The 19,025-nt window shown below is 41.9% G+C and overlaps 1 protein-coding gene across 2 annotated transcripts in view; it reads left to right on the top strand.

The window, feature by feature from the left end:
* Positions 1-19,025, top strand: part of GABRB3 (gamma-aminobutyric acid type A receptor subunit beta3) — a 285,246-nt gene that overhangs the window by 228,799 nt on the left and 37,422 nt on the right. For both annotated transcript variants that reach the window (XM_061394206.1, XM_061394205.1), the window contains exons 5-6: positions 4,959-5,041; positions 7,527-7,664. In XM_061394206.1, the coding sequence (XP_061250190.1) occupies positions 4,959-5,041; positions 7,527-7,664 (221 nt within the window). The remainder of the gene's footprint in view (positions 1-4,958; positions 5,042-7,526; positions 7,665-19,025) is intronic.

The raw sequence follows: 19,025 nt of genomic DNA, 5'->3' as shown, positions 1-19,025 counted from the left end.
AATACAGAATTGGAGATAAGTGTGAGTTACATGGGAGTAGTTGCAGAAGGCTAAATGGCTACCCATAAGGCAGTGCCCAGAGTTTGCAGCTGTTCTCTGGCCATAAGTAGCAACCATTGCCAAACTTCTCAGACATTTGAGCATCCCCAGTGCAAGTGTTCTTGCCTGGAGAATGAGAATCCCAGGGATGGCGGAGTCTGGTGGGCTGCCATCTGTGGGGTTGCACAGAGTCGGACACGACTGAAGCGACTTAGCAGCAGCAACAGTGCAAGCCAGGAATTACACAGGAGGTACTACTAACTTGCTCCTGGTCCTGTTTAACAGGATTTTAATTCAGAGGCCATGACCTCAACAATGGCAGCATTTTGCTGTGATCCTCATGGGCATGGAAGCTGAAAAACTCACAAGCATGAAAATCAGCCTGTTGAGGATTTATTCTGCACCTGAACGATTCACAGACACCACCAGTCTATCAGCACATGGAGTATCACCCAAGGATCTTGACCAGTGAGCCCAGGGAGCCTCTCAGAGTGTCAGTAAAAGTGCAAGGCCAGAGCTCCTACTGGGAGTGCTTGCAAGAGGGTGAGTGTCCCCTCTGGCTCTGAGATTTAGGGGATTGAAACCAAGAAGGGCGTTTTCCTTGAGTTCTGCTCTGCCTGTTACTCCTGGTTCCCATATTTTCTAAGTCATTTTTGCTCAATGAACATCTACAGGACACCTGCTGTTTGCCTGTGGCTGATGTTCTAAAGACTGATGGCTCCAGGGGACCAAGCTCTTCTCCAGGTCCATCTAAGGATGAGCAAGGGACCTGCAAGTCAACAAATGGAAGGACACTCTAAGTATAAACGGTCCCAAGTGTAATGACAACACTAAAATGGGTGGTGAGAGGAGGACAGCAGAACTGAAATACTTTGGTTCTGCAAGTCCTCTGAGAAAGCTAGTCAAAGACATTTAACCTCTATTCTATCTGGTGTTAACCATGAATGTAAATTATCCATGCAAGCAGGGAGGAGAGTGTGTGTATTGCCCCATGATTCACTGTAGGTGTGGGTCCCAGAGTCCCCCTTTCCCAGCAAGGACAGGGAGCACTTGGCCAAAGAGCTGGCATTTCAGGTAAGTGTTGGTGGTGATAGTGGATGTGTGTGACCAGCCAAGAGCAGTATTTTCACCACAGCCTCTCCAGTGGCCTGTGGAGATATCTGTGTTTGTGCAGACTGACAAACTCTTCATGACATGAAGAGGTTGCATCTGCCCTTATTATACTTTTTAATTGTTGGGATTTTAACGATGGAAGTGCTGACACCAAAGTACATCTCATAAGCTTGATATAATTGATAAAGTAAGAACTTTTTGACCTGCTAAAAGCTGTTCTTCCCAGAAGTAGTTTCTAGACAGTGTCCAAAGATGGCAGATGTTCCATTATAGATTTTAAACTTGCTGAGATGATGCTTCCCTTACAAAGTACACAATTATTGACTGCTAAACATATCTTTAGGGATATATCACTTACACAGGACTACCTACTAAACTGTACCATATTCCACAGTGGGCAAAATACCACTGCTGTTACTGCAGGTGTAGCATTAAAATATTTATTTTCTCCCTTTACATATTATATTTCCAACTTGTCACATATATGAGATATATACATGGATACAATTTCTGTGTGTGTATATTTCGGTGATCATATATATCATAAATATGTACATATGACATTTTTTATACCATACTTGCTCTTCTTTGAAAAAAAGAAGTAGGCTTTTAAAAGTTGAATATATTTTGTAATTTAAGGCAGGCGAGATATCAAGGACATAGATGAGTGAATGCAGGTTTCAGGCTGGCCGGATCTGAGTGCCACACATGCCTTCAGGAGCATTGTATGTGACCAACATCCTTACTCTTGCCACACCTTGGTTTGCTCATCTTCAAAATGGGAAGAAGAAGAATACCTCTACAATGTGGTTTTTTGAGATGGAATGCATGAGTACTCAAGTGCTGAGCCCAGACCTGGGCACAAACCAGGCTCTCAGCCAGCCTTATGTAAAGTGCAGATGTGATTGCATGCTATGACGGAAAAAAAAAAGGATCTACTGGAGAGAAATCTTCACCCAATATGTCTTATTGACTTCACCACTATTTCTTAGAAACAGGAGTGGAATTCTCAGCTTTCAGATGGAAGTGGAACTAGTTGTTGGTTAAGGTCACTTCTCAGGACAAATAAAATTGATTAGGAAAAATAGGAAATGCATGTGCCTCTGTGCGCAGGCACACACACTTGCATGTCAGGGATTACGCAACTGGAGCTTGAACACTACTGGGGCTTCCCTGCCTTCGGTCCATCTTCATTAACTAGGCTTGAGTTCTCAGTTCTGTAGACTATGAAATTCCCTCCTATGGCTTCTGCAAAGTCCCTGGGGTACAAAATTTGGTCCTTTCACTCCAAAAGTCCAATCTCCAAACCTGTTACGAGTTTAGTCAACGTGGTTGATGGTGTGGAGGCTCTGGCTTGCTCTGCCTTTCTTGGTCTCTCTATTCCCCTGTTTCTTTTTTTCTTGCCTTCCTGTCTCAATGGCGTAAAGACCTCTTTCTTCCACTGTGTCGTGAATAGGCTCTCATGACTTAACTTTCCACCACAAGAGGGTTTTCTGTGTATTTCTTCCATAGGAGGAAGAGTAGTGCATAGATGTTTATACCTTATTGCCCAAGTCCGCAGGAACAGGACTCCATATGATAGTCAGTATGACACCAGAAGAAGAGGACAGGACAGCAGCTGTACTGAGGATACTCAGCAATTCTACTAGCTTCATGATTCCCATTTCCAGTGATTCCTGTGAAATACTCTACATAAGTCACAATACATGTGAGCCCCTACACAATTTGTGTGTGTGTGTGCGTGTGCTTGTGTGTGTGCATGTGTTTTAATGATGATAATTGGGAACAAAAAAGGAAAAGAAACAAAAATGGTAATCTCAGTTATTGACTCGTGAAGTGAATAGGTACTAAAACATGTAGGAAAGTTTTAAAATTTGAGAATTTTTAATAGAGATCTTTTTCTCCTCTTTACAAAAATTTGTAATTTTAACAGAACTTTATTCTAATTTTGCCTTATAGGCATCTTGCATGGATGTCGGGTTGACAGCCTGCCATAAAACATGTCAGAATTTCAAAGTGTGAGGCTTGTTCCTCAGTTGGCTAGGAAGTCAGATGCTATAGAAAAATATACCAAAGAGCTATTTGTTGACTTTGGATAGAATGTAATCCACTCTTTGGAATGATGATTGGAAGTGTTATGACATTTGGAAAGGACATACTTTCACCATTGGTGTGGATCTTACAGCATATGTCTGCACGGCACTTGCATGCTATTTGTAGAGCAAAAAATAGCATTGACCCATCATTGCCAAATAGATTGATATTTTCCCTCACTGTACTGCTCAGCCGTTGGAAATTAGAATTTTCCTCAACCTGCTGCTTAACCCAGTGCTAACAGAAGGACATGCTTTACTCTGTTTTGGCACCTGAGACAATCCTAACATAATTGGCACGTGCCTGGTGTCTGACAGGTGTTTTGCATCAGAACTTGCTCATGTTGCCTAAATGGTAGAAGGTTTATTGTGAATGATGTTCACATGGAAACTAGGCTTTGGGAAAGGTGCACCTTAAAATGTCTGGAAGTTCAGTATAACTCTAGGGAACTCAGGAGAAGAGATCCCTAGAGTTCTTCCTGCTTAAGATTCACCATTGAGTGAGCACAGCCCAGGCTTCCATTTCCACAGCTTCCACATCAGCTCTGAGATACTGCTCCCTGAGATGTGCTGTGCATGTCCCGCAATGCTGTGTGCTGTGGCCCAGCCTTAGTGCTGCTGTCTCCTTATCGACTCTCTGCACTGTCTCCACCTCTGTTATGCTTTCTTATGCCTGACTCTCCAGTTCAAAAATGGCATCATGAACCTCTAATTCATGAACTTGCAAATTCAGCTCTATTCTCATCTTTAATTCATCTCCATGAAAGGGAATTCCTTTAGCTCTGTTTTGCCTTTTGCCAAGCTGCATCCTAGACTCTTGGTCAACTCATTATTGGCTGTCCTTGAATCAGGGACCTAGCCCAGTATGGTAAGCTGGGACTGTGGTGCAGAAGGGCTGGGAATTCTAGGAAGAGAATAAAACATGGTAGCCTAATCATTGCATTTTCAACAGAGGCTTTGAGTAGGTTGGTTTCTCTAAAATGAGGCTTTTGGCAGAGTAGGAAATGAACTTAATGTTTTTGATCTTCATGTACAGTGGGTTTAACCATTGCCCAGTAGAGGCTTAACTGTCCTTAGGTCACAATATAAATCCTTTCTATGGCTGCAGCTGACCTCAAGAGATACTAACCCCTCAGTTTTGATTCATAATCAATAATGTGGAAGCCAAATATTCTCTTTGAAAAGATAGATGATCTTGTGGTGAAAAGGCCTGGAATATTATTAGTCCAACAGACAACTGTAATAAAATAGAATCAAGTAGTTTGGCTCAGAGTTCCAAGGTGCAGCCTGTGGACTGGGAGCTACATGAATATTTCACACTGAAAGCCAAAGAATTCAGTTTTAATCTAAATCAAGGGTGTTAACCACCAGGTATATTTTCTCTGTGCAATAGAAGTTAGAGTGTCACTAGACAAGGAGACAGAATAAAAATGGAAGGTAAGTGCTTCCTAAGAAGCCCCTTTCTCTGCCCCTGATTATCCAAAGTTAACAAGATAAAATTTTATAATTATATATATGTTGCTTTTTTTGGATAAAGCAGGCCTGCAGTATCATGAAATATATCATGTATATCATGTATGTATATCATGGAATATATTTAATCAGGTATGCTTTGAGGAAAGGGGTCCTACCTGCTGATTACTCAGTGTTTGTCTAGAAGCAGTTTTCCTGCTGTATTTCTCATCCCATCTACCCTTACTCTGTGTGTTTCAGAATCACGACGACCGCAGCATGCATGATGGACCTGAGAAGATACCCCTTGGATGAGCAGAACTGCACCCTGGAGATTGAAAGCTGTGTGTATCTGTATTTCTTTTTCATGCACTTTGTGTTTTAGGCCTTCTTATCTTTATTTGGCAAGGCATATATAATTTTTTATGATGTAATTTTTAACTGTCTTAAAGATCAGAGGTTTAATCCTCCACTCTGCAAATTTTACTTTCATGATAGAGGGCAAGAGAGAGAGACAGAGAGAGGCTCAGTATAAAGAGTTCTCCAGTCTAATTTGACTAAGAGTCTGTCTGCTGTGCTGAAATAAAATAAGACAAATGCTCTCCATCTCAGTCTCTTCAGTGAGAAGAAAATGAACTCTGAGAGGTGGTGTCTCACAATGTGCTTCATCATGTACAAGTTGCTGTACTCCTGGGACCCTCTGCAGTTGGAGTAAACCTCATTTCGCATTAGGAGCTCAGCTTTACAAGCCAGCTATTTCTACATCTTGGCAATTTTCTTCAATTTGAAGAGTATTCAGATGCCTTATTGATAATTCAGTGTTGAGTAGCACTTCTCTTATGAGGGGCAAGAGCTGCATCCACATAGTCTAAGAAACAGATGTCCTGCTCCCTGACCTGACCCCTGGCATATCCATATATGGCTGCTGCCACTGTGTCTTCTCCTGGCCCACTGTAGATCAGTTTATCAGCCTCAGGTGAATTTAGGTTGTCAGCATTTGTATTGAATTTTGGGGGATGGCGAGCGACTAACTTTGCCATGCGTTTATTGCGTGTATGGTGAGAAGTGAATGTCTTAGTGGATGAACACGCTGAGGAGCTGCACTGGAGGCAGACTGGTGTTTAGACCTCTCCATGTGCCCCTTGCTTCCACACAACACGACGGCCATGATTTCTGAGAGCTGTGCTTTCAGAAGGTGAAGGATGGAGGCATAGGATATTTAGCATGAAGACTTCAGGGAAAGATGATGTTGAAGGGCTGATAGTTGAAGGGCTACTTTAGGAAGTTAAGTAGATTCTGTATGGTCAGAGGACACAACTCCAAGGAGCTGAAAGTTTCAGGAAGGCCAATTTGGATCTAAGTGAGGGAGCAGATCCTGTTCAACTGGGAACCATAATGAGTGGCCTTGGAGACTGTAGATTCTGTTACCACAGTCTTTAATTGAAGTGGAGGATGGGCAGGAAGGTCCTTTTTAAAGCAATTGAACAGAAGAGGGATTCTCCCAATTTTCTGGTGACCTGACTACACACGTGTTATTAAAGTCAAGATGCAAATGTATGGAAGAGTGGGCCACTTGAAGATTTGGATGTACCCTCAGAGGGCGTGTAAGCTCTGCACACAGCATGCTGGTCTGAACCACAGCCGGAAGGCTAGAGAGGCTGGACTATGTGTGCAGGGGAGGGGGCCTGCACTTACAACACACAGAGGGGTCAGCCTTGTGGATTCTTGGGATCCTTGTAAGGACTTTAGACTTGTTCTGCTAATTGCATTGGGAAACATTTGAGGGCTTTAAGCAGAAGAGTGACTTGATGAGATCTGTGCTTTATTAGTGATCGCCATGGCCACTGGGTGAGAATGGAGTGCCATGCAGTCAGAGGGGAGGGTGGGGACAGAAGGTGTGCCCACTGTAATCCCGAAGGGATGACAGCAGATGGACCAGGGAGCCGGCAGGGACCGTGGGGGCAGTCATCCCCACAGCTTTGGTCTGTTTGTATAATGTCAGATATTTAGCGTCTGCCTCGTATTATATGTTCAAATAAAAAAAAGTTTTTATATTCATAGGGTATTTTTCTACAGGTGTGATTTTTAATTGACTTTACCACTAAAGTTGACCCAATTCTTTAGAAGACTCCTGAGTGCTGCAAATAACATCAGATACTGTTTTCCTATTTAGTCATTCTCAAGAAGCATTGATTGATTACTGAGTGAGCATGAGACCGTGCCAAGAGCTGGTTTTGAAGCTATAATCTGGCTAATAACCATTCGTCTTTCTGCTGAGAGCACTGCTCAAATCTCTAAGGGCCAAGAGAGTCCCCACAAAAGGCATTTCTAAGGTTGGCCAAACTCATGGCCAGGAGCACCTCATGACACCATCCAAAATTGCCCGGCAGTTATGAAACATTGATTGGGCAAGTCCACCCTCAGTGTTCTAACTTTTTCATAGTTGAGAGAGCTGCCTTTCCAGAATTCTTTAGAATTTTACTTTTTCTTCCAACCATTTTATTCAGTGCTGTGAATAGGTTTTTACTTCACATTTCTGTGCAAAGTCCAGGTCAGCCCCACAATTAGGCTTTCCAAACAGAACTTTGGTCAGAATACTCAGCCTCTCCAGTGTCTCTGCTTTTCAACATCAGCCTGGTCCAAATCAGACAGCAAAGGTAACACAAGAATATCCAAAAGTTAGTTCTTCTAATGATAATGCATAGACAAGCACATCAACAAATTTCCTTCACACATGGGCAAGCTGTTACTTCCATTTTAGTAGTGTCAGTTTCTTTAGACAAAATGATGCTTCATTTCTGCCCTGTCCCTGCTTCTGTCTCCTGGCAGATGGCTACACCACAGATGACATCGAGTTTTACTGGCGCGGGGGCGATAAGGCTGTGACTGGCGTGGAGAGGATTGAGCTCCCACAGTTCTCCATTGTGGAGCATCGTCTGGTCTCCAGGAATGTCGTCTTTGCCACAGGTGAGTCTTGTGTCCCCTCGTGCTCTCTGGAGGGATAGTGGCTGCCTGGGCCATGTTGCTGTCATTGTGAAATACCCTGCTGCTGATTCCAGTGCTTGGTCCCCCAAAAAAGGACCATCGTCAGTCACTCATCATCTTCTGTACCCCTTTCACTGCATCTAGAAGGAATGGATAAGCTCTGATGGGTAGGAAGGAGCAGCTGACCAGGAGATGCTCTCTGTGCTTATTGAGAAGCTAAAAGGCTGAGGTTGAATTTAACCAACCATTGTTTGATATGCTATCTAGGTTGTACTTTGCCAACAAAGGTTCGTCTAGTCAAGGCTATGGTTTTTCCTATGGTCATGTATGGATGTGAGAGTTGGACTGTGAGGAAGGCTGAGCACCGAAGAATTGATGCTTTTGAACTGTGGTGTTGGAGAAGACTCTTGAGAGTCCCTTGGACTGCAAGGAGATCCAACCAGTCCATTCTGAAGGAGATCAGCCCTGGGATTTCTTTGGAAGGAATGATGCTAAAGCTGAAACTCCAGTACTTTGGCCACCTCATGCAAAGAGTTGACTCAATGGAAAAGACTCTGATGCTGGGAGGGATTGGGGGCAAGAGGAGAAGGGGACAACAGAGGATGAGATGGCTGGATGGCATCACTGACTCGATGGACATGAGTCTGAGTGAACTCCGGGAGTTGGTGATGGACAGGGAGGCCTGGCGTGCTGCGATTCATGGGGTTGGAAAGAGTTGGACACGACTGAGTGACTGACCTGATCTGATTATTTGATAACATAAGCAGCTTTCTCTCTGGGCAGACAAGAGGCCACTGATAGCCTTGGAGGCAGGAAGGAAGGGGAGGGAGGAAGACCTGAGGAGGCAAGTGCTGTGCTTTCCAAAGTAAGAGACCTTCTCCCCTCTTCTGGGCTGGCAGTCGGCCCCGGTTCCAGGAACAGGAGTCCCTGCCATTAGCGATGCCTCTTCAGACACAGTCATCTGCTCCTGCTGTCATCTGGGAAGCCGTCCCACCCTGGGTTTCACTGTCATCTTTGTTTCAGCTGTCCGAAGACTAAGAAGTCTGTGCTTGCTGAGTTTTTTTTTTAAACTTCCATTCGTATCTCTTACAGTGGGTGGTTCTTTCTCAGTGTTCTTGCTAAAGGCTGTGTTGTAGCTGAGAGGATAAACGAAAGTCCTCTGTAAACTGAAGGGTATCCTAAAGGCCACAAACTCTGGATGGAGGATTCTCAGTGAGGGCAGAGCTGGGACCTCCCATCTTAGCTTTTTCCTGACCATGCAGCTTAAACCACACCAAGTGGAAAGTGGTTAGCCCTGGTCCTATACTGGCATTCATGTAGCCCATGGCCTGCACTCTGCCTGTGGGCTCTAGCCTGAGTGCCTGGGACTCACAGCTGCCTGTCTCCCTTAACCTGGCCACCTTCTACTCACTCTTCGGCTTAATCAATATGCTCTGCCTCTGTGAAGCCTTCGGCCTCTGCTCTGCCCACATGCTGTCTCCCAGGCAGGCTTAGGTGAGGGCTCTACACCCCGGCAGTGCTGCGCTAACCCTGTAGGAGGGGCCTGGCCTGGGCACAGCTGACCATGCTCCATGCCCCCTCCTCGTGGGATGCCTGCTATGCCACAGACATGCAGCCAGTCTTCACAGGGCCAGCTTCCCTCCTCTCTACCTAGCCTCACAGACGAAGGAATGTGCAAGTAGACAGATGCCTAAATGTTTAAGATCTGTCTTCATGCACTGCTACCTTCTCCTGTTTCTTAAGGCGTCCTGCAAACGTGCCTACAGTCTCTAAAGAAGAAACATGGAGGTCCTCACCTTGGATGGATGGGAAGGCCGAAAGGCACATGGGCTTATCATTAAGGAGTAGTTTCCACAACCAAGAAAATTGCCCTGTGATGTATTGCAGAAAATGATTTATTGCTTTTAAAACTGGGTTTCAAACTGTTCTATGCTCCAAGTGATGTGAGCAGCACTCTGCTCAGAACTCAGGGGTAGTCTTGTCTCAGTGTAGGAGTCCTGCCCATGCCTGTCTTTGTCAGAAGATTGCAGATAGGGCTGTTCAAGCACTGCCAAGAGGCCCTTTTATTGCATTTCCAGGCAACCTTCTTAAAAGCCTGATGAGGCATCTGTGGAGGGTGGGTGCTTCCACGTGGAAGTGCAACCATGAATCCTTTTGCTTAAAAGCACTTGGGGACACATTTTTCTAGGTGCAATCTGCCTTTCTTTTAAGTAGGTGTATGGCAGAAGGTATCCTAAACATATCTGGAGATGGTACACACTGCAGAAATGGGGGCACATACGTAAACTCGTGATGCTGAGAGTGAGCCTGCCCTCAGAACGTGCTGTTTAGTCCTCTTCTGTTCTTGATGACTTTCTGCATTCACAGGATGTTGCTGGGGGCTCACCATCAGTTAATCAATATCAGTTCTCTCATCCTTCAAAACGCCTGCATTTTAAAACTATTCTAATTTGCTTACTTATGTAGAAATGTCATAGGCCACATTGTTACAAAACTATTTCAAAATTAAATATTATACCAATTATTTCCTTTCCATAAGTCTTGTGAATTAATGAGATTTCGATCAGTCAACTGGATTGAAGGACTCTCAAGCCTGAAAGAGAATTCTAGGAAAAGGGATTAGGAAAGACCCAATGCTCTGGCTTCCCTTGTGGCTCAGATGGTAGAGAATCCATCTGCATTGCAGGAGACTCAGGTTTGATCCTTAGGTCAGGAAGATCCTCTGGAGAAAGGAACGGCAACCCACTCCAATATTCTTGCCTGGAGAATCCCATGGACAGAGGAGCCTGGCAGGCTACAGTCCATGGGGTCGCAGATAGCTGGATGCACTAACACTTCCACTTTCACTTTCAATGCCCTGGAGTTTTCTAGAGACGCCCCTTCTCAGGGTCTTGAGGGCAAAATTCCGAGCCTCACCCACCTCTCCCTCCTGTCTCTTTGAGGACCTTGTAGACAGCTCCTTGCCATGGTTTCCCAAGGGGTACAGTCCTAATCCATCTCCTGAGTAACATGGGTTGCAGGCTGCAGGGCAGGACAGACATGAATATTCACTGCACAGAGTCATGAATATTCACTCAACAGCTGGCATAAACAAAGCCTGGGGCTGAAGCCTGGGTCAGAGAGGGAACAGGGTGGGACTGGTCCAGTGGGACTGCTCACAGCCAGCAAGCATTCAGCAGCGTGCCCTGGACAGCATCAGGTAGCCTCTTACCTAGAGGGGCGTTTAGCGGGGATTAAGCCACAGTAAGAGAGCTCCTGTTCAAGAGACAGTACGTAAAAGGTTTAAAAACTCAGACCCTGGAGCCAGAATTGCCAGAGCTTAAGTATAGACTCTGGAACTTTCTAGCAAGGTGACCTGCCGCAGGTGATCTCTAGGGGAAAAAATGAAGATATTCATGATATATATTTGATAAAATTGTAGAGAATTACATGAGTTTGCATAAATAAAAAGCCTAGAATAGTGTGTGATCCATGGTGAACACTGATTGTTCTATGCTGTGCTTAGTTGCTCAGTTGTGTCCGACTCTTTGCAACCCCATGGACTGCAACCCACTGGCCTCCTCTGTCCATGGGGACTCTCCAGGCAAGAATACTGGAGTGGGTTGCCATGCCCTCCTCCAGGGGATCTTCCCAACCCAGGGATCAAACCCAGGTCTCCTGTATTGCAGGTTGATTTTTTACTGACTGATCCACCAGGGAATCCCTGATTAGCTTTCATCAATTAAATTGTGTGGGTCCAGAAAATAGATACTCTTGCAGTTGCCCAGAGCTTTAAATATTAGAAAATGTATGACATTATTCTCCTGAATTATTGAAAATTATGTAACTGACTCCTAATTGTTATCTGAGGGTTTCTTGAGAATAGCACTTGTTTGGGGTTCATATCTGTATCCCTAATACATATTCCAGCATCTAACCCACTCAATAGTTTGAAAATGGAATGGTTATAGAAATTAAATGGATCATTTCTGCAAAACAGATACTATATAAATTAATAGCATTATATTTTCAAATATTTAATGTATTAAAATATAATTTTAAAGAGAAAAATCCCCATAATACCTCATTGTACTTGGGGAGGAAATTAAGTATATCTCTGTCCAGAAGGAAGGAGCTTTGTGGCCATGAGTGCATTTTTAAAGACAACAAAGAAATAACTGAGTTAGTTCATCTCAACAAATAATTATTCAGTTTCTGCCATGATTCAGCATACAGGTTTTGGAAAAAATATTTGATCCTCTTATAACTCAAAGAAAATGAAGTAAGACTTTATTACTCACTCTGACGTCTATCCAAGTCTTTAAAGATCTTAATGATCTGGATAAACACGATGGTGTGGGCACTCACCTAGAGCCAGACATCCTGAAGTGTGAAGTCAAGTGGGCTTTAGGAAGCATCACTATGAACAAAGCTACTGAAGGTGATGGAATTCCAGCTGAGCTATTTCAAATCCTAAAAGATGATGCTGTTAAAGTGTGGCACTCAACTTGCCAGCAAATTTGGAAAACTCAACAGTGGCCACAAGATGGAAAAGGTCAGTTTGCATTCCAATCCCAAAGAAGAACAATGTCAAAGAATGTTCAAACCACCACACAATTGCGCTCATCTCACACGCTAGCAAAGTAATGCTCAAAATCCTTCAAGCTAGGCTTAAACAGTATGTGAATAAGAATTTCCAGATGTTCAATTGGGTTTAGAAAAGGCAGAGATCAAATTGTCAACATACTTTGGATCATAGAAAAAGCTAAAGAATTCTAGAAAAATATCTACTTCTGCTCCATTGACTATGCTAAAGCCTTTGACTATGTGGATCACAACAAACTGTGGAAGACTCTTAAAGAGATGGAAATACCAGATTGCCTTACCTGCCTCCTGTTAAACTGTTTGCAGGTCAAGAAGCAACAATTAGAACTGGACATGGAACAACAGACTGGTTCCATATTGGGAAAGGAGTACTTCAAGTCACCCTCTGTATTGTCACCCTGCTTATTTAACTTCATGTGAAATACAGGGCTGGATGAAGCATAAGCTGGAATCAAGAGTGCTGGGAGAAATATTAATAACCTCAGATTAACACTATGCTTATGGCAGAAAGTGAAGAGGAATTAAAGAGCTTCTTGATGAGGGTGAAAGAAGAGAATGAAAAAGCTGGCTTGAAACTCAACATTCAAAAAACTAAGATCATGGCATCCAGTCCCATTCAGTTCAGTTCAGTTCAGTTGCTCAATGGTGTCCGACTCTTTGCAACCCCATGAATTGCAGCACGCCAGGCCTCCCTGTCCATCACCAACTCCCGGAGTTCACTCAAACTCACATCCACCGAGTCGGTGATGCCATCCAGCCATCTCATCCTCTGTCATCCCCTTCTCCTCCTGCCCTCAGTCTTTCCCAGCATCAGGGTCTTTTCAAATGAGTCAAGTCTTCGCATGAGGTGGTCAAAGTATTAGAGTTTCAGCTTTAGCATCATTCCTTCCAAAGAAATCCCAGGGTTGATCTCCTTCAGAATGGACTGGTTGGATCTCCTTGCAGTCCAAGGGACTCTCAAGAGTCTTCTCCAACACCACAGTTCAAAACCATCAATTCCTCGGTGCTCAGCTTTCTTCACAGTCCAACCCTCACATCCATACATGACTACTGGAAAAACCATAGCCTTGACTAGACAGACCTTTGTTGGCAAAGTAATGTCTCTGCTTTTGAATATGCTGTCTAGGTTGGTCATAACTTTCCTTCCAAGGAGTAAGCATCTTTTAATTTCATGGCTTCATGGCAAATAGATGGGGAAAAATGGAAACAGTGACAGACTTTATTTTCTTGGGCTCCAAAATCACTTTGGATGGTGAATGCAGCCATGAAATTACAAAACACTTGTAATTTGTAAGACTGAGTGCCAAAGAATTGATGCTTTTGAACTGTGGTGTTGGAGAAGACTCTTGGGAGTCCCTTGGACTGCAAGGATATCAAACCAGTCATTTCTAAAGGAAAACAGTCCTGAATATTCATGGGAAGGACTGATGTTAAAGTTGAAGCTCCAATCCTTTGGCCACCTGAGGCAAAGAAGTGACTCATTGGAAAAGACTCTGAGGCTGGGAAAGATTGAAGGCAGGAGGAGAAGGGGAAGACAGAGGATGAGATGTTTGGATGGCATCAGCGACTCAATGGGCATGAGTTTGAGCAAGCTCCGGGAGATAGTGAAGGACAGGGAAGCCTGGTGTGCTGCAGTCCATGCAGTTGCAAAGAGTCGGACAGAACTGAGTGACTAAACCACAGCAACTGACTTCTAACCATAACAGTGGCATGTCCCAGGGAGACTGGTACATGGTAATTACGTTAGCCCAAATTAAAGCATAGGAAAGCTGATGCTCAAGAATGTTAATGGTTTTACCAAATTTACATAGTAAAGCTAGAAAGGACAGAAATTAATCCACAAGGTTCCTGACAGGAAATTCTGAATCTCTTTGACAAAGATTTTAAAAGCTAGTTTTTTAAGCATTACTTAAATGATTATTTTCCACACTTTTGTATATTAATGTTATAAGGTTTGTTATACAAGGTGTAGACAGTTGAGATGACAAACGATGTCGGTGGTGCCCATCTACAGCATCTGTGTCTTTCCTTCTTTTACCTCCCAGTATTAAAGGGCTGTGCATTTTCATGAGCCCTGCTTTTATGCAAGTCTCTAAAAATAGACTTTGGGAATGGAGGATTCCAAATTCTTAATCCGGGGACCTAGAATTGATTCATCCAATGTCCAGAAATCCTCAATGGCAAGAAGTGTGTCTCTGCCTTCTATATACCATGCATTTTGCTGGCAGATTAGTGGCCGTGAAACTTTTTTTTTTTTTTTTTTAATTTTTACTGAAGTGTAGTGGATTTACAATTGCGTTAGCTTCTTGTGTACATCAATATATATATATATATATATATACTTTTTCATATTGTTTTCGATTATGGTTCACTGTAGGATATTGAATATAGCTCCTTATACAGTAGGACTGTATGTATTATTTTGTATCTGTTAATCTCAAACTCAAACCTAATTAATCCTTCCCTTATCCTCTTCCACTTTAGTAACCATAAGTTTGTTTTCTATGTCTGTAAGTCAACTTCTGTTTTGTAAATGAGTTCACTTGTATCATATTTTAGATTCCACATATAAGTGATAGCATATGGTGTTTATCTTTGTCTGACTGACTTCACTTGGTGTGATAATCTCTAGATCCATCTATGCTACTGCAAATGGCATTATTTCATTCATCTTTATGACTGACTCATATTATATATATATATGTATATGTGTATAAAATCTTTATCCATTCATCTGTCGATGGACATTCAAGCTGCTTCCATGTCTTGACTGCTGTAAATAGTGCTCATGCCACACTTTCACCGAATCCACTTCCCAGCTCCAGAACCTGTGATGTCTTGCCTTTGCCTGCAGCACAGAATCCAGTGTCCTTTACCGTGGATCCAGTTCTAGCTCTAACCTCTCCTCTTTAGTTTAGCTCTTGGCATTCCCAGCACAGAGCTTTCTTTTAGTTGCTGCATTCAGCTTTTTCTCTCCTCCACTCACTCCTGCATACTGCCTGAAGACTTTTGCCCCTGTTACAGCCCACGTTTGATGTTTCTCTTCCTCTTTTTTCTATCCATATCAAGTACATTCATCAATGGACAGTTGAATGGGATAATAGAGTTTAGATTATTCTGTGACTACCTTCTTTAACTGAACATTATGCTTGTGAAATCCATTTGTATCACTGTGGTTCATTGACTTTCCTTGCCACACGCGTGTGTGTGTGCGCTAAGTCAATTTAGTTGTGTTGGAGTCTTTGCAACCCTATGGACTGTAGCCCACCAGACTCCTCTGTCTGTGGGGATTCTCCAGACAAGAATATTGGAGTGGGAATGTTTCCTTCTGCCTTAAGAAAAATATTTTTTAAATATTTAGTTTTAAAATTTTAAAATTTTAAAATATTCTCTTTAGTGTAAGTCTTCTGGTCAGATTTCTTCAAGTTTTTTTTTAAACAATCTGTATATGACTTTATATCATGTTTATTCTTATAGGATGAATTTACTGTTACGAAAAGAAAGATTAGCATTTTTTCCTTTTCCATTTGAATATATGACTTTGTTTATCCCACTGTCTATTGTTTCTATTCAGAAGAGAGTTGTTGGTCTAATTGGTGCTGCTTTCAAATTGATCTATTTTTCCTCCCCTGACTAGATAGTTATAATTTTTATCATTGTTTTTTATTTCATTGCCATTTATGATATACCAAGGTATAGTTTTCCCTTTAATTATTCTTCTTGGAGTTTGTAGGTTTTCTTGAGGTCTTTTGGCAGTTTTAGAGCACCATCAGCCACCATTGCTTTTGCTTCATTTTCTCTCTCTTTTTCTCCTTCTAGGATTCCAGTTTCAATTCTAACAATTCCAACTTTGGGTCTTGTCACTGTATCTTCTAAATATCTCATGTTACTTTCTGAATTTTTGGTGTTATTTTTGCTTCATGCTTCACTCTGGAAATTTTCTTCTGGTTTTTCTTTCAGTTCAATAATTCTTTCTTTGTCTGTGTCTAATCTGGTAATATTATATCTGAAGAAAGTATAGATAAAGTTCAAAATCTATGTTGATGTTTTCTTTTTTTCAGAGAGAATTTATGCTTTCCTCTTTCAGGCAGCTAGAGGCATTAGCAGTCCAAACTAGCTTCATTTACTTTCTGGGACTTGGTAATTCTGAGTTCAGATTCATTCCTTGGGTATGCTTGCTTGAATCCTTCTGATTTATCTTTATATTTTGGACAGAGCTTTTTGGAATCCCTGTCTCCAGTTTTTGCTCCCTTTGTTCCATGAGTCTATCAGATGTTCTAACTAGCTTCTCAGCTTTCTGTAAACTACATCCACCTGAAACGTGGAGCTCACCTCTCTCAGTTTAACTTTTCTCCCAAACCTTGGCTCAGATTTTTACTAGGCTATTATCCCTCCAGTGCCTCTAAGGATAGAGATTTCAGTTTTGCCCATTTTTCCCAGTTGTTTCCAGTGGAAGGGTTACATATCCCACAATATTCAAGCACCATAGCTTATGTTTTCACTCTTCTCTACTGTTGCAGAAAAATTTATGGTTGTTCCAATATTTCTTTCTTTCTTAGCGACTCACTTTCACTTTTCACTTTCATACATTGGAAAAGGAAATGGCAACCCACTCCAATGTTCTTGCCTGGAGAATCCCAGGGAAGGTGGAGCCTGATGGGCTGTTGTCTTTGGGGTCGCACAGATTCGGACACGACTGAAACGACTTAGCAGTAGCAGCAGTAGCTATGACTATTAGTTACATGAGAGTAGAAAAGAAGAAAATTAGGGATACATTCTTTACAATCACATTTCAGAAAATATGAGTCATTTAATTCTGTATTTTTCTGAAAACATTATAGAGAGGAAACACTTAGCCGTAATAGTGTAGTATTAAAGAAAGCGTTGCTGCTGCTGCTGCTAAGTCGCTTCAGTCGTGTCCGACTCTGCGTGACCCCATAGACGGAAGCCCACCAGGCTCCCCCATCCCTGGGATTCTTCAGGCAAGAACACTGGAGTGGGTTGCCATTTCCTTCTCCAAGGAATGGAAGTGAAAAGTGAAAGTGAAGTCGCTCAGTTGTGTCCGACTCTTTGCAACCCCATGGACTACAGCCTACCAGGCTCCTCTGTCCATGGGATTTTCCAGGCAAGAGTACTGGAGTGGGGTGCCATTGCCTTCTCCGAAAGAAAGTGTTATAAAGCTCAAAATCAAGAGATCTGAGTCCTTGGTTATAAGGACTGTGAAGGAACTGTGAAAATGTGAGCAGAGTACTTCAGTAGCAGACAGTAAGGGGATTGTGTTAAAAGAAATGCTGGGTTAAGTTTATTTCAACAAATATATACAGCTAATAACCAAAGAGACCCTTAAATATTCCTCTTGACACATGATCACTGCTTTGGGACTTCAGCTTTTGTGCAAGTCTTGAATGTACATCCTGCTGATGCACAAAATTTGCTCTCTACAGTTTTTGCCAAATCTGAAATTGACTCCTAACTTTTAGTTTTCCTTGAGCTTGAAAGACTGAAAATTTTGATAAACTCATGGAGAAGAGATTACTTAATATGCTTCTTTAATTATGTGATGTTTTTATTTCTCTTCCTTTTTTCTGGGCTGTATCTGGACTGATATATTCTGACTTTATTTCAAGATACTTCTGTCTTGATTAGAAGAAAGAGAAAGAAAAGGATCCAAAACTAAGTGATGATGAAAAATTTCTGTTAAGATATGTGAATTTTGTATTCTTCAAAAATCAGCTTCCTGCATCTATTGAGATTATCATATGGTTTTTACCTTTAAATTTGTTAACATAGTATATCACATTGATTGATTTGCATATATTGAAGAGTCCTTGTATCCCTGGAATAAACCCAACGTGATCATGGTGTATGAGCTTTTTGATGTGTTGCTGAATTCCGTTTGCTAAAATTTTGTTGAGGATTTTTGCATCTATGTTCATCAGTGATATTGGCTTGTAGTTTTCTTTTTTGTGTGTTGTTTTTTCTGGTTTTGGTATCAAGGTGATGGTGGCCTCATAGAATGAGTTTGGAAGCATTCCATCCTCTGCAATTTTTTGAAAGAGTTTTAGAAGGATAGGCATTAGCTTTTCTCTAAATGTTTAATAGAATTCTCCTGTGAAGTCATCTGGTCCTGGACTTTTGCTTTTGGGGAGATTTTTGATCACAGCTTCAATTTCTGTGCTTGTAATTGGGTTGTTCATAATTTCTATTTCTTTCTGGTTCAGTCTTGGAAGATTGAACTTTTCTAAGAGGTTTTCCAGGTTATCCATTTTATTGCCATATAGTTGTTCATAATAGTCTCTTATAATCCTTTGTATCTCTGCATTGTCTGTTGTAACCTCTCCTTTTTCATTTCTAATTTTGTTGATTTGATTCTTCTCTCTTTTTTTTCTTGATGAGTCTGGCTTAAAGGCTTGTCAATTTTGTTTATTTTCTCAAAGATTCTGCTTTTAGTTTTATTAATCTTTACTATTGTTTCTTTCATTTCTTTTTCATTTATTTCTGCTTGGATCTTTATGATTTCTTTCCTTCTACTCATTTTGGGGTTTTTGTTCTTCTTTTCCCAGTTGTTTTAAGTGTTAAGTTAGGTTGTCTATTCAATGTTTTTCTTGTTTCTTGAGGTAGGATTGTATTGCTATAAACTTCCCTCTTAGGACTGCTTTTGCTGCATCCCATAGGTTTTGAGTTGTGTTTTCATTGTCACTTGTTTCTAGAAATTCTTTGATATCCCTTTTGATTTCCTCAGTAACCTGTTGGTTATTT

This window comes from Bos javanicus, chromosome 21 (genome assembly GCF_032452875.1).
Source record: "Bos javanicus breed banteng chromosome 21, ARS-OSU_banteng_1.0, whole genome shotgun sequence".
Classification (NCBI taxonomy): Eukaryota; Metazoa; Chordata; class Mammalia; order Artiodactyla; family Bovidae; genus Bos; species Bos javanicus.
The sequence above is the reverse complement of the archived record's forward strand: the minus strand, read 5'-3'. Positions and strand labels throughout refer to the sequence as shown.